At 50.5% G+C, this 15472-nt stretch overlaps 1 protein-coding gene across 1 annotated transcript; it reads left to right on the forward strand.

The window, feature by feature from the left end:
- Positions 1-297: 297 nt before the first annotated feature.
- SHH (sonic hedgehog signaling molecule) lies at positions 298-14898 on the forward strand. The gene is made up of 3 exons (XM_006260175.4): positions 298-888; positions 4935-5196; positions 9828-14898. Exons 1-3 carry the CDS (start codon positions 580-582, stop codon positions 10562-10564), a joined length of 1308 nt encoding a protein of 435 aa, XP_006260237.2. The 5' UTR covers positions 298-579; the 3' UTR covers positions 10565-14898.
- The last annotated feature ends 574 nt before the right edge of the window (positions 14899-15472 follow it).

The following is a 15472-nucleotide window of genomic DNA, read 5'->3' on the forward strand; positions in this document are numbered from 1 at the left end:
TTTAAACTGCCCTTGAAAATTTGACTAGCAGGGAGACAGCCTGATCATCTTCTCTCCCTGTTTCACGGGGGCATTTGTTACTGTTGCTGACATATGTACCATTCTGCCAAGAAAGTTAAAAAAAACCCCCAAAAAAACAGCATGTAATTGATGTTATCCCAAGAAAGCGCAGTCTCCACCCCTTTCAGCTCCAAGCCCTTCAGGTAAAAGAAAAAAAAATCTTTCAAGAATTTGTTGCCTTTTTGAGGGTTAATACATCAGAAGACAAGCTGTCTCGCCTTGGCCAATCAGGACTCGGCCCTGGCAGCTATAATATAGAACTAAGGCAGACTCCTCTCACAAGCGTCTCTAGCCTTGCTACCATTAAAATCAGACCCTTTTTGTCTCCCGATTGCTGTCTCACGACCCAACTCCGATGTGTTCCGTTATCAGCGACCTAGAGCCTGCCATTCCAGCACCTGTCTTGCTAGGGATCGGTGGATAGCATACGATTCAGAAAGCAGACAAGGACATAGGAAGAGAGCTATCTAGAGAGACAGCCAGGGATAGCCACAGAAAGCTGGGAAGTAATTGGATTCAATGGACGAAATGCTGCTGTTGACAAGAATTCTCTTGGTGGGCTTCATCTGCGCTCTTTTGGTCTCCTCGGGGCTGCCTTGTGGACCGGGCAGGGGGATTGGAAAAAGGAGACACCCCAAAAAACTGACCCCTTTAGCCTATAAGCAGTATATCCCCAATGTGGCAGAGAAGACCCTAGGGGCCAGTGGAAGATATGAAGGGAAGATCATAAGAAACTCCGAGAGATTTAAAGAACTAACCCCAAATTACAACCCTGACATTATTTTTAAGGATGAAGAGAACACTGGAGCTGACAGACTGATGACTCAGGTAGAGCCACATAGATGCATATATATTTGTTTGTTAACATATCTGAGCAATGATAAATGAAGCATCTGTCTTGGTATTTTTGAAAGACATCCCCTCCCCCAACACTCACCCGGGGAGGTGCCTTCTTAAATGTAAGCCTACATCTTTATAGCCCGATAAGTTTGCAGAGGGAAGCTGCCTATTGCTAGACATGTGTTGGGCTTTGATGTGATACTTGCCCTTAGAACCGGGCCATGGCGTCCCCTGTAACTTGGGTAGAGATTTCTGTTTGCATTTGTCCCCAAGGCTGCACTTTGATCAAACGAATTGCATACGGCTCGGAGGACCCCAAGTGTATGGTGACCGCCAGGCCACTCATTCATTATTACAAATGCAGCCCTGGCTCGGTGCAGCGCCTGGCTTGATTTTGATGCTGTTATTATTTGCCCTTCCTTATTTTTCCTTGCAAGCCCATTCTAAATTTAGCAGCTATGGAAACCTCGCACTCACAAAAGCAGCTGAAGCAGAATCGACCATGCCTCTCCTGTTCCTGCATTATATGGCTTGTATTGCAATCCCATCATTTGCAATTGTGCCCATCAGAGCGTAAATATATTGATATTTCTTTAAGGATGCTCTGGTACTTCCAGAGGGGAGGGACTTGCAACTTATCAGCATTGCATCACTTGTGGGGTTTTTTTTTTTAAAATGAGCTAGCACAAGGTTTACAACTGGGTAAATGTTCCACCTCGGCTGGAATCAGAATGCGGAACCATTTTATGCAAAAAAAAAAAAAAAAATAGCCCTCAGACAGTCCCATGCTGTTGTTCATGGGAAATGGGGGAAGCCAGTGGGTCCATGGGTGCTGGAGTTTGGAAAGTGCAGCTGGCATCTAGACACTGGGAATGGGTTTCCTCCAAATATAGGTCAACAGCGAGGTTTTGCTAGGGGGGGGGTGGATTTTTAAAAAAAAAATGTTTTTGCACTGTTGATATATTTAAGACCCACCTTCGGTGCTGCCATAGCCCTCGCCCTGCAGCAGCGCGCCGGGGTGGGAGGGATGCCCGCAACTTTGCCCTCGCCCCTGGCCCGGTTTCCTGCGGGGGCTGGGGCGAGGGACCGGTCTCCGCCGCGATCTCTCCCGACCACCTTAAATCTCACTGTACCTCTGAGTGTCGACGCGCGCCTCTGCCAGGGAGAAGCGCGAGCCTCAATTAAATATGCAGAGGCCACGGCGCGGAGGGTGTCGTGCCGCGGGTCCCCGGGCCCGCTCCGCACCGGCTTTCATCTCGGCCCCTAATGCGCGGGGGGGGCGGCCCGGGGAGATCCGGCTCGGTCCCCTGTCACAGCCCTGGCTGCAGCGCTGTAAGACAAGGGTAGCTGTGCGGCAAGTCAGGCACGTCTCGCATTTTCAGCTCCACTTACTCCTCTGTTATCGATCGCAACGGCTAGGATTTCAGCTCGTATCCTTTTTAATACGGCTTGGGCAGAGACGTGCGTGTGTGAGTGTGTGTGAGTGTGTGTGTGTGCGCACACGGGCGCGTCATGCCTGCGCATGTGTGTCGAGGTGCACACACACATGTCGGTGCAGGCGGGGGACCCCCGAGGCCGGGCAGACGTGGGGGGCGGCGGGGGCAGCGCCTCGCTCCCCGGCGGCGGGCTGCGGCCGCCCTTCCCTGGGAATACGCAGCTTCCTACACGGCTTGCCACTCTCGCTGCATTAGCTGGCAGCGTTTGAACTTCTGACCTTCTGTCAACTTCCCTCAGCCGAACCAAACGAAAACAAACACTTTTTCCTCCAGTGCCTATCCCGGCTCCTAGCACCCCCGCCGGCGGGGGGCCGCCGCGGAGGTGCCGGGGCTCCCCAGGGCCCGCGGGGGGCTCCCTGGCACTGCGGTCCCACCCCCGGCCTGGCCAAGCCCCGGCTCCCCCTCTCCCAGTCTTGCTCTGCTCAGTGCAAGCCTTTCAGCCATGGCAAGATCTTCCCTGAATGGAATAGTTAAACTTTCCGAGCAGCCGCTGAATGCATTAGCTGCGGGTTAATATTAACTGAGGAGGGGGGCAGCGCAAACAGAGCTCGGCAGGGCAGGTTCTCAACTTCGCAGGTGACAGGAGCAGCCTGCTGAATGCCCCCCTGCCCCTGGCCTCCCCCCCACCCCGGCAGCCATTGGCTGGATCTGGGGCAGAGATAAGGAGGCCAGGTCAGTATGATAAAGCTGGAATTTGTATGAAATAAAATAGCAATCTCGGGTAATACAGGTACACAGCCGGGGCGGGCTGGGAGGAATGCGGAGTTCAGGCCGGCATTTAGGAAGCCCACCAGGCTGTTTGCACTGACAGGTACCTGCTAAGTGTTTCCTTCAAGCCGGGCGTTTGTGCAGAGATTAGGAGCTGGCAGGAGAGGGGCTTGTTGAACAACTTCGCCTCCACACAAAGCGGCGGTCGAGGCTGCCCTGCTGAGCTTCACGGTGGCTGAACAGAATTGGGCTTGATTTGTGGCACACGACCCACTGAATTAATAAAGAGCCTGGGCTTCACGGCTTTTGACTCTGACAATCCCGCTCAGGCGGTGTACAAGGAAGGAGAGCCCTTTACTAGGTCCTGCCTCCCTCTTCATCCGGCCAGGGAGACCTGAGGGGGGGCACGGAGCAGCCCTGCGCCTCTTGCAGATTTGTTTTCTTGGTTATAAAGCGCCGTGGCTCGAGGCTGCTGGGCAGGGAAGGGCTTTCTGCTCGTCCGCGGGCTCAGGCGCTTAATGTTTCACCTTTAGCGGTGGGAGCAGGCACGCCCGGCCGGCGGGCGAGGGGGGCACTGCCAGCCCACTTCCTCATGGCTCCCTGCCCTCCCAGACGGGCACCGCATTGCTGCACAGGGCAAACACGCGGCTCGTCCCATAAAATGTCTAAGTCATAGCACAATAGGCCCCGGAGTCCAAAGGGAACGAACTCATGTTATATGGAGCTACTATAAACGTGTGGCTCGGGTATCTGTTTTATGGCTCTGATACACACGTTGGACTTCCCTGTTGAGCAATCCCTGCACGTCCCTAAAAGCAGTGCGGGAGGAATAATGCAAGGGTGTTTCCCCCCCCTTCTGGGAGCGGTGAAAAGAGCCTTTGTGGTGTGTTGTTTTACCTAGTGGTAACGTGTTGGGAGAGTTGTCCTGGAGAAGGCCAAACATCTCTCTCTACTCACACCCAGCAAAGAGGCAGCCACCTGGTGCACGTGGGCTTCTGCTTTCCTCCTTGATTGCAAGGGAAGCTTTTGACGGCCTCATTCGGGAGATCCCTAGGGGGGCAGCCCGTGTTGTGTCCAGCCCTACCTGGCCAGGCCCCAGGGAAGGAGGGGGGCAGACCTGGTGCAGGCGAGCCATGGGCATCTTCCGAAAGCTTTCTCACTGTCTGGGGGCTCCCCCTCTCCTCGTGCGTGCGGGAGCGCTCCTGGCCGAGCCCCGGCTCCCGGGCTGTGCCTGGGCAGTGGCTGGGAGGGAGAGCAGGGAGGCTGGAGGGGAGGCAGAGGTTAAAGCAGGCGGGCTCTGCCGGTCAAGGAGTGTGGCACTCTGGATGAAGAATGTCACCTTCGGGCTCGGACCCTACACGCGATCTCACCTTGCTCCGGGCATTGCTGCCAGCCTGGTCCCTCCTCGGCTTCCTCGCCCCCCACTTGCCCCCTGTTTCCAAAGCCGGATGAATGCTCCCGGCTCAGGCTGCGGCCAGTGACCCGCCTGGGTGAGAAAGCCCCATTCCAGCAGGCCGCGGGCACGTCCCCGGGGGAGCGCCAGCATCTCCCCGCGGATGATAGGGCCGGGCTGCTGCCGCCCAGGTGGACTCGGACCCCTCTCCCCCCCGGCCCTACCCGCAGCCCCAGATGTGGAGGAGCTGGGGGAGACCCCCCAGGCTGCAGCTCCGGGGCGTGGGCCCCTGCCCCTGGTCCCTGGGGCTCGGCGGGGGTCGTGCCACTAGCTCCGGGGGAGCAGGCTCGGGCCCGGGCAGGGGCGGGAGGGGGCTCGGGCCGGTGCTGAGCAGAAGCGGTGCAACGCTGCTCTCCCTTGTGTGCCTCCTCCTGCAGCGGTGCAAGGACAAGCTGAACGCCCTGGCGATCTCGGTGATGAACCAGTGGCCCGGGGTGAAGCTGCGGGTGACCGAGGGCTGGGACGAGGACGGCCACCACTCCGAGGAGTCGCTGCACTACGAGGGCCGCGCCGTGGACATCACCACGTCGGACCGGGACCGCAGCAAGTACGGCATGCTGGCCCGCCTGGCCGTGGAGGCGGGCTTCGACTGGGTCTACTACGAGTCCAAGGCCCACATCCACTGCTCCGTCAAAGCAGGTGAGCGGGGAGGGCAGGGGCCCTGCTGCCCTGGGAGCCCCCCCGGGGACCTGCGCTGCCCCTGCGCTCCCCCGGCTCCCCCCGGCTCCGCAAGGCAGCCCCCCCTTCCCAGGGATGTTTCCCCTGCACCACGGTCCACAACTGCCCCGGGCAGGCCAGCCCCCAGCAGGGCTCTTGCTCCTGCCCCTGCTGCCATTGCCTGCCTGCGTGCAGCCTCTGCAGCCTCTAGGAAAGCAATCCCTTTGCCTGTGCTTGCAACGCCACACGCTGTCTCAGGCCAGGAATAACTGCCTGGCAAGGCATCGCGAAGCTGGGAACTTCGTTTCTCCCCCTCAGCTGCCACTTCCAGCAAAACGCGTCCCGGCGCAGGTCGGGGGAGCTGGTGCTGCCTAAGCGCTCGTGGCATGGCATCCAAGCGCTCTCCTAATAGCAGCTTTTAGGCAAGCAACGCTTTAGCGGTGTCAAGAAACACTTAGCTGCGAAAGAAAATAATGACTTTCTCTAAATATAGCTGTTGACTGAGAAGCCAGGCTTCCAAGGAGAGGCAAAACCTCCCTTGCCCGGCACGGGGCATTGTAGCGGGCGTCCCCGGGGTGGTGAAAAGCCAGGCTTGCCCCGAGCGGCGCCGGCTTGCACGGAGAACCGGGCGCTGCTTTTGGTCATTTGCTAGTTTTCCTTCACCAGGGCAGATCGGAGTAGTTGTAGTCAGATCCCGTGTCCGGGGCACAGCTGAAGGCTGGCTCGGCTCAAGGGGTCTGCCCGGGATGCACAATAACCTTCTCCCAAATGAACAGCACAATCCAGCTCCATGTATATTTCATAGGGGAGACTCATTGCGGGAGGACAAATCTACTCATTAGCATTCCCCGCACACTTGGAGTTTGGGGGCAATATTTAGTGCATGTCAGGCAGGGTCGTGTGACTGTACTACACGGGCTTCAAGAGAGCAGGCTTGAATTCTGGCAGCTCAGTCTGATTTCGACTTGTCAAAACCTCGTTTCATGACAGAGAATCGTATGAGAAGATTAAACCCTATAATTCCAGGCAGGAAGATTCTTTATCTAGATCTCTATTTGCAAAAAGTATGATCCCGGAGATTGGAATGCAAAGAAGAGTTCCCCCAAGGCCTGAATTATTGTCATCAGGACAGAGGAGAGAGGGACAGGGGTGGTAAAAGGGACATTGATAATGGGCTACAGCAAGTATTTAGAGCAAGCTCCTACATTTAAAATTCAAATACACATCTTGAGTGTCTTGGAAAAGTGGCTCTGCTGTGCAAATAGTGCTTGGAAGGTCCTGGGTTTTTGGAGAGTATGTGTGTGAATTGGCACATAGGGTTTCTGCACCTGAACAAATAGGGGGGGAAAGAAGCTGGGAAAAAAATGGAAGTGTCCTCTCTTCCAAGAGTGTCTGCATTTATTACATGAATCAGAATGACAATGCTGATCCTTTATTGGATTTTAATTAGAGAACCCAAACAAGCACTGCTCAAAGAAGCAGATTTTCACACCTCTGCCAATTCACTGGCATGTTTGTAGAGCTGCTACACTACTAGATCTATTCATCAAGCCGCTGAATATGCAAACAAAGCTCAAGCAAGAGCTTTACTAGGGGCTTGTACGAAGGTGTAGTTTGCTAGTAAAGGACTCTACATAAAGCACATAGCTTGTTTGTTGCCATGTTCTCCCTGAAGAGGCCTTGGAGATCTTGCTGTTTTATTTCTGCAGCAGAAGTGATAAAGTCGTTAGCAAATCAATAACATTCTAATTTTCTTCCTCTCCTTCCTGAGAAAGTCATTAGGAGACACTTCACGTATTTATTTAAATCATAATAACTTAAGCACCAGTCACAGGGGCAAAAATCAAATCAAATCTCTACCTGTGGCCTTGCTACTTTTAGAAGAAAATTTGCTTAGACTATGCATTGGTATGCACAGTAACTGAGGGAAACCCAAGTGAAATCAAGGGCAGAGCAGGAATCAAAATACTTGTATCACAAGTAGTATCACAAGTACTTGCTACCAATACTCAGTATATTGTATCTCCCAGTGTACAGCAGTGCACAGCTGAGTGTTCAGGAACACCAGGAATCCCTAGGGGAAGTTCCATAACCTTTCTTATGCAGAAGGCCAAAATTGCCCAGGGCATGTTATTGAAATATTTTTTGAGAGAGACTTCAAATCTGGTTATTATTTTTGAAAAAAATGGTGTGAGTGCCTTTTGGAGAATTAAGAAGGTAGTGGCTGCAAAATCAACCAAGACTCCCATCATGGAGGATTATGGCAAAACAGTGACAGACTCCAGGGACACTGTGCATGAAGGGAAAGGATATTTTAAGACTGGGCATGGGTTGAGGGAGCATACCCTCCTGGCAGACAGATTTCTGATCTAGTGGGGCACAAATACTCCTGCTCCTAATAAGGTGGGGAGAACTCTTAAATAGTGGCCTGGGACTTTGAGCTGTGGGGAACTGAAGAACAGTGTGATCCGAGGTGTGGGGTGCGGAGAACCTGGAATGTACCCAGAGCCTGCTCTAGGAAAGTGGATGATAGATGTCTAAAATGGTGAGAGAGATTATGGGCCAGTGTTGTAGACGCTGGATTCAGGCATGGAGGTTCTGTGCCCGGCTCTGCCACTGACTTGCTATGAAACAATCAGTAGGTCACTTCACTTCTCTGTGCTTTGTTTCCCTTCCACTCCTTGGTTCTGTCTACACTAGCAAAGTGGGCTGCTTTCACTAAGGATTTGGCCACGCAGTGAATTTGACCAAAATAACTCCTACGGAATAAACTGTTCTACAATTGGTATTCCAGAAAACCACGATGTCAGAAAATTCCAGAGTAAAAGTGACTTTGTTCAAGGAAAATTATTCTGCTTTCAGAGTGTCTAAATTATTCTAGAATAATATTATTATGGAATAAATCTGATTAAATAGGCTGTGGCCTACAAAAGCTGGTGCCTTTCTGAATGAGTTAGTCTATAAGGTGCCACTTCTCTCTATTCTGGAGTCAAGTAATTTCTATTGAAACATACAACCTCCACTTGGGAAGCCGTTTCAGAATAGATTATTATAGGTCTATAAACAATAAAATAATACGCGTGGGTGCAACTACACTTTAAATTAGCGTGAAGCAACAAACTCTGGCATAGATCATGCCACAGCATGTGCAGCCAGCCAGAGTGGCCCAGGCTGGCAGGGGACTCGACAGGGTCAGCCTGCCAGCCCAGGGCTGCTCTGACCCAGCTCAATGTGAGGCGGGCTAGGGCATGAGGGTGCTCTAGTGTGGGAGCTAATTAGTCAGCTCCACAGTAAATGTCTCATGTAGATGCACCCAGCGAGCTTTTTTGAAGTGGCGATTGTGGTTAGTTTCCTCATGCAGGCAAACCCTGCCTCAGTTTTGAAAACTGATCTAGTTAAATCCTTGCACCTCCACATTGGTACGCTTAAATGGGTTCAACCCTTGCTTGTATGGAGTTAGCTTAAGCTATCAATGAAGTAAAACTATATGAAGGGTTTGCATTACTTATGGCAGATCAGGATTTTTTGATAATCAATGTAGCAAGAGGGGAGCACTTTTCTAGACAAGGCTTTCTTATATGTGGCTTGTCTGCTTAGACTGCAAACTCTTTGAACCAGGATCGATTGTATGATGAGAGTGTACAACGCCTAGCACAATGGCACTGTAGCCCGTAGGTACTACCACCAAGTTTGGAAGGGGATAAGGAGACAGGATGGGTGCACTGCATAGGCTGCTTAGCTCCATAATCCGGGCTGGCAGGGTCCAGCACAAAGGCCAGGGCTCTGAGGGTGTGTGCAGGAACCCATGCTGGATGCCTTCAGGACAGAAGCCACAAGGTCTGAGGGTGAGAGTGGAACAAAGAAAGCCTCTCTCTTCAGAAAAGTTGAAGGTTGATGAGGGCTGCTAGACACAGAGAGCCCCCAAGCTGGGGTGCCTGGGTCTCTACTGTGTGCTGGGATTTCGAGAGCCCCTCACTGTGACGGGGAGGGGGGTGTTTGGCAATGCAAAGACACCTCAGAGGTGTGTGTGTGTGTTTGTGTGTGTGTGTGTGTGTGTGTGTGTGTGTGAAAAAGTGCAGACCCCCTGGCTACTGTTTGTGTGTGTTAGGGAGTGTGTGTGTGTACGTGTGAGAAAGTAAAGACCCTTTGGCTGCTCCGTGTGTGTTTCAGGGAGTGTGTGTGAGGGAGCGTGTGTGTACCGTGAGGGAGGGCAGAGCCTAGGCTGGTGTATGTGTAAGTGTGTATGTCTAACTCTGTGTGTGTGTGTGTGTGTGTGAAAGGGAGGGAGGGAGGGAGTGCAGAGCCCTGGCTGCTGTTTGGGTGTGTGTGGGGGGGGGGAATGCAGAGCTTGAGCTGTGTGTGAGGGAGTGTATGTGTGTGTGTGAGGGAGGGAGTGGAGAGCCCTGGTTGCTGTGTGTGTGTGTGTGTGTGTGTGTGTGTGTGAGTGCTGCGGTGTGCTCTGAACGCCCCAGTCCCTGGCTGTGTGCGCCGTGGCTGTGAGGAGGGCAGTGGCAGGCAGTCCCTGCTCGGCCTTGTGTTTAACCCTGCCGGGCCTGGCTCTAACGCTGCACCTCTCTCTCTCTCTCTTCCCTCCCCCTCCGCCCCCCACGCAGAGAACTCGGTGGCTGCTAAGTCCGGCGGCTGCTTCCCAGGCTCAGCCACGGTGAGGCTGGAGCAAGGTGGCACAAAGCTGGTGCAGGAGCTGAGCCCGGGTGACCGCGTGCTGGCTGCGGACGCACAGGGCCGCCTGCTCTACAGCGATTTCTTGGCCTTCCTGGACCATGAACAGGGCGCTCGCAAGCTCTTCTACGTGGTGGAGACACGGCAGCCGCGAGCCCGCCTGCTGCTTACCGCTGCCCACCTGCTCTTTGTGGCGCTGCCACCTCACAACCGCTCCGAGCCTGGGCCGGGGCCGGGGCAGGGGCCAGGGCCAGGGCCCCGCAGCCAGGCACTGTTTGCCAGCCGTGTGCGGCCAGGCCAGCGGGTCTACGTGTTGGGCGAGGGTGGGCAGCGCCTGGTGCCGGCGGCGGTGCACAGCGTGTCACTGCGGGAGGAGGCATCGGGTGCCTACGCACCACTGACAGCGCAGGGCACCATCCTAGTGGACCGTGTGCTGGCCTCATGCTACGCTGTCATCGAGGAGCATGGCTGGGCACACTGGGCCTTCGCACCGCTGCGCCTGGCCCACGCCCTCCTGGCTGCCCTCTGCCCCAGCTGTGGTCTGCCCGATGAGGCGGCGGTGCCCCCTCCTGGCATCCACTGGTACTCGCGCCTCCTCTACCGCCTGGGCAGTTGGGTACTGGATAGCGACGCACTGCACCCACTAGGCATGGCCGGGCCAGCGAGCTGAGAGCCACGCCGCCCCACACCAGGAGACGCGGCTGCTCACGTGCACAAGCCAGCGCGGATCCAGACTGATTCCGAAGTCACATCCCCTCCTACTCCTCCCCCTGCAGTAGGACAGCCCAAAGTAGACTTGAATGGAGAGAGCCGAGCCCCCAGGGACTTCTGTCCCACCTAGTTTATAAATATATATATTTTTATTTGCGGGGGGAGGATTATTTTTTTGGGGGGAGGGGTTGTTTTGTTTTCTCCTCTCCTGGATATTTATTTGGTCGGTATTTCGCCTCAATGGCCTGAACGGGACCTTCAAGAGCCTTAACGCCTTTCTCTGATAATTTATTATCATGTGAACTGTACTCACAGGGATCACAAAAGAAAAGACACAGATTATTTTGGGAGGCCGAGCAAAACCGCGCAGAGTCTATTTTTCTACCTGTCACGCGAGTCCTGACTTTCCCAACTAGCAAAAATACTCTACCCATCCCCATCCCGCCGTTGCAGCAGCTCCTTGGTTTCAGCCAGTCTTAACAACCAACCAACTCACCAACCCACGCACCCACCGACTGACCGACAAAAAAAAAAAAAAAAAAGAGACAAGCTCCGTGGGGGTCCAGAAATTATATTTTTATACGCAGAATTGTAAATTAGATTTTTTTTGAGAGATCAAGACTTAACTGAATCACATTTCGTTTTTTGAAATAGTGTAAAATATGAGAATATATTATTTTAATTTAAATAGTTTCAAAGGTAACGTCATTTCCTGTATTGTTTTCCATGTCTCTCTTAAGTATTTTGCTTTGTAAAAAAAAAAACAAAAAAAACCCCAACAACAAAAAAATACCCCAACCACAACACTGGGCCACGTTCTTGGAAGTCAAGACTGTTACGCAAGCTTTTTATTTGCAAACCTGTAAGAAACCTTGTTATTTTTAACGTCAGAAAAGTTTATTAGAAAATAATATTTTTTAAAAAGCGCACATGGCAGCAATTCTGTGATGCTGGAGATGGTAGTTTGTACAGAAGGGGGGAAAGGATGTTTTGCATTAATAAATTGAGAAATAACTGCTGTAAATTTACTAAAATGTATTTTTGAATATTTTGTAATAGTTTTAATAGTTTTATAGAAATAAAATGTGCCATGCACAGTCTGGTTAGTATATAATAACTAAGAGTTCCTGGTGCATCCCATTTTTTTTTCTTTTGGCCTATTTGTTTAGGAAACATGATATCTAAAGGAGTACTCATTAATAATGTGTTGCTTATATGTTTAATTCTGATAAAGTTAAGTAAATAACGGAAAGTACATCACATCAGCTCCTGGAAAACTTCAAATTTGTTGTACAAACAGTAGAACCTCACTTATTTGCACTAACAACCAGAAGATGTTTCTTGGGTTGCTAGAGACTGGACTTCATCTTGCCATCCTTAATCAGGCAAAACTCCAGCACTCCAGATTCTTTGTTCACTAAAGACCTCAGAAACCAGTGGATGTCTTTTCACTGACTTTCCTGAAGTCTAGCCTGGGCCCTTAAAGCAAGCTGATCTGCAGGTGGCCACTGTGCTTGTGCAGAGTCTCAGTGCCTTGAATGATTAGCTTGCAGAACTGGGGCCAAACACTGATGTGAAAATCTGGTAAAACTATACTGACTTTAGTGAATGACCTTGAATTCATCCTGTTATACCCAGAAGAAGAATCTGGCTACTAGATTTTTGTGATGCACTTGCCTGAGTAAAGATGACAGGATTGGGGCCTTTTATAATTGGCAGGCAAGAGAAAAAAACAGAGTTCAAAAAGAGTACAGCATATCAAAAAGTGCACTGTTCCTTTATTCCTCCATGTACATGTAACCTGGTAATGGTAATTCCTAAGATACTAGTCAATCAGTGTACTGGCATGTATTTTATAACAGTAGCAATGCAGCCCCAGTGATACGGCCTTGCAGCTGTACTCCGCTCTGAAATCTTTGCTGAGGCGAGGGGTGTGACCAGGCGGTGCGCGATGAGGACGGTCACATTTGCTGATTAGCAAGGTGCCAGTTAGCGAGGTTCTGCTGTGTTTTGTGAAATTTTCCTTAAACCTCAAATGACATTTTTCTTCTTTTAAAATGATGCAAAACCATGTGTGGACATGCGTGTGAGACAGGACCACAATCGAAGGAGGAGTTTCCTTAAATGCTTTTTCACTTTTTCTTCTGTTCGCATTACTCTACCATTTAGGCTGCTTACCCTTAAGTTCCCGTTTTGCTGCAGAAGTTTAGCGAAGCCCGCCGTGGAGTTGGAAAAGAGCTGTGTTGCACTTAGCCGGCTCTCTGAGGCGTTTGGAGGTCTAGGCTTTTGTAGAGTTAGTCTTAAGAGGGGGAGGATGTCTCTGGAGCAGCAATAGGTTGTCATGGCCAAACGCCAATCTGCCTACATCCATGTAAATGACTGACAATTGGATGTGCTTTCTGTTCTCTGGCAGTCTCAAGTCTTGGCATCTTTTCCTTCAGAAGTGTCTGGGAGTGAGCTCTGCAGTGTCTTGGAGTTGTGAACCGTGTCAGAGTATAGTCATGTCTTTGTGGAGGAGGTTAAGTATTCTGCCCTCTTCGTGGCATTGCTTTAAGGCCCAACCCAACTTCCACTAAGGTAACCAGGCACGTGTACACGTGCCCCTCCCCACGGCACAGTTGCAACTGAACTGTCATTTATTGCTTGCTTGAGGAAGTACTAAATGACAGCACAGTAGCAGCCGTTACTGCGCCGTCCCGGCGGCGGACAGTTGTTTTTAGCAGCTACGTCACCATAGTGATACGCTATAAAGAGGTAGCTTGTCACTACAGCGACGTAGTAGCGGCGTTATGGTTTGTGCCCGCCAATGCTGTGCCGCCATAGCAATGAGCTACATTGCATAGCGCATTGCTACGGCGACATAGCATCACGTGGAGACGTGCCCACTAAATCTTTTTACTGATCCTGAAAGGAGTAGGAACAGGCCCCTGGGCAACATTGTGGGCTCAAACGATGACTACCTCTGGTGTTGTAAACTGTCTGCCCCCAAAACGTGGTAGTGTCTAGGTACCCTCAACTCAAATCATGGCAGTGTCTGGGGCTGTAAATGGTGTCCCCCCTTTGGCATGGTCTGACACTCTAATCAGTCTCTGTTCAAAATATACCAGTATTTGGATTGTATTTGTGGAGTGTCTGGATTCATAACGATCGGACTGTGGCAGTAGCTGAGGCTTTAATTACTTGCAGCTCTCTGGCAGCATATGGAGTTCTGCCCACGTTGTTTGTTGGGCTAGGGTCGTAAACTGCTGCCACCCCAGCACGGGGTATTGCTTGGGATTGTGAACTGCCCGTCCCGACAAAGCGATGGCCTTTAGGTCTGTAAAGTCATTCTGTCAGATTGTGCTGTGTCCATGTCATTAGGGTCGTAAACTCTCTGCCATTAGTATGTGCTGATACATCTGGGCTTATAACTTCCTTGCGCTCAGAATATAGATATTTCTGGATATGTAAAATATGATCTAAAAAAAAAAAGTCTCTGAATTTTTAAGAGTTTTGTCCTTAATGTGGCAGTGTCTGGGTATCTAAGCTCTCTTACCAATATCTCTGAACAAAAACTGGTATTTTGTAAGGCCTCTACTGCTGGAACATGACAGTATTGAAGGCTTATTTAGAGATCACACAATTGCAGTGTTTAGGGATGCAGGCTATTGAACTCAAAGCATGGTTGTATTTGGGACTGCAATATAAATCATGAATGTTAGACATAAATGAAGACCTAGTAGATCATAGCCCATCCCTCGAAAAAGGCAGGACATAGTCCCTAGATGGAGGCCATATCAGATGCTGATGCATTTGTTCTTAGCCAGAAGACCAAGCTCAGATCATTTAAGCGTGAGAGCAGCTAAGATGCTGTGTTTTATTAGGATCAACCATTTTAGTCAAGTAAAGAAATGCTGTGCTGTGTTTTCATTGCACATATTTCTAATGACTACGTGCTCCCCTCTCAACATATATTTATTACATCTCTTAATGATGCCTTCAGAGCTTTACAGATTGAGCACCCCTCCGTCATACTTATTAGAAGTGCTTTGTTAGGCGGATCAATAGAATCTATAAAGCTCTCATATGAAGGATCTACTGTCTTAACATTGTGCAAAAAGTTTAGGAAATGTCACGATCCATTTTCAGGGTCTGAGTATGGCAATAGTTTGTATAAAATGTACACATAGTGGTGGCTACAGAATAGTTTATGACTAAATACATATCTATTACTGTTAAAATAATGTATAAGAATGTACTTGAAGCTATTATTCTTGTGCTCTGTTGTTTGAATAATTAAAGAAATTACAGAGACTTCCTGAAATGTCTGTTATGTGACAGCATTCCTATCACATACTTTCAGCTATTTGGGTTCTTTTTTTCCCCTGTGACATTTAAAACAGAATTTGGAGAGCTCACAGTCTACAGTTCTCTCCCTTAAGTGCATAGCTATTATGCAGCTGTGTGATTTTGCACTGGAAGTGCAAAGGCACTGAGGCCTCACTTCAAACAAGAAAGGAATTCTAGGTGTGCCATTTAGTGCAACAATGGGAACCCTCTTTTCTCCCAGTGCAATAACCATGTAGACCGCATAATACGTGCATGTGAAATACTGTATGGATGTGCAAAGAAAACCAGTTTATTAAGTGTTTTGGCAAGAAAGAGAAGATGAGAATGTTAGTGCATGAAATACTGCATGTGCCTTCTGGTATGCCCCGAGCCTCAGAATGAGAAGTCCTTTCAAGGGATTTTTTCCCTGTTTTTATTCATCTGATCTGATAACCCTCAGAGCAGCCAAACCTAAATCCATGTGCACCACAAACATTAACGAAAGCCAATGAAGGTTTCCATGTCCAATGCATACTAGTTTAATTGGCCAAGCCAGACA

Source organism: Alligator mississippiensis, chromosome 5 (assembly GCF_030867095.1).
Source record: "Alligator mississippiensis isolate rAllMis1 chromosome 5, rAllMis1, whole genome shotgun sequence".
NCBI lineage: Eukaryota > Metazoa > Chordata > Crocodylia > Alligatoridae > Alligator > Alligator mississippiensis.

Excerpts from the sequence above, each read along its gene's own strand:
- SHH (XM_006260175.4), top strand. The coding sequence starts at position 580 with ATGGACGAAATGCTGCTGTTGACAAGAATTCTCTTGGTGGGCTTCATC. Across the intron at positions 889-4,934 it reads CTGACAGACTGATGACTCAG|CGGTGCAAGGACAAGCTGAA; the intron begins GTAGAGCCACAT and ends CTCCTCCTGCAG. Across the intron at positions 5,197-9,827 it reads CCACTGCTCCGTCAAAGCAG|AGAACTCGGTGGCTGCTAAG; the intron begins GTGAGCGGGGAG and ends CCCCCCACGCAG.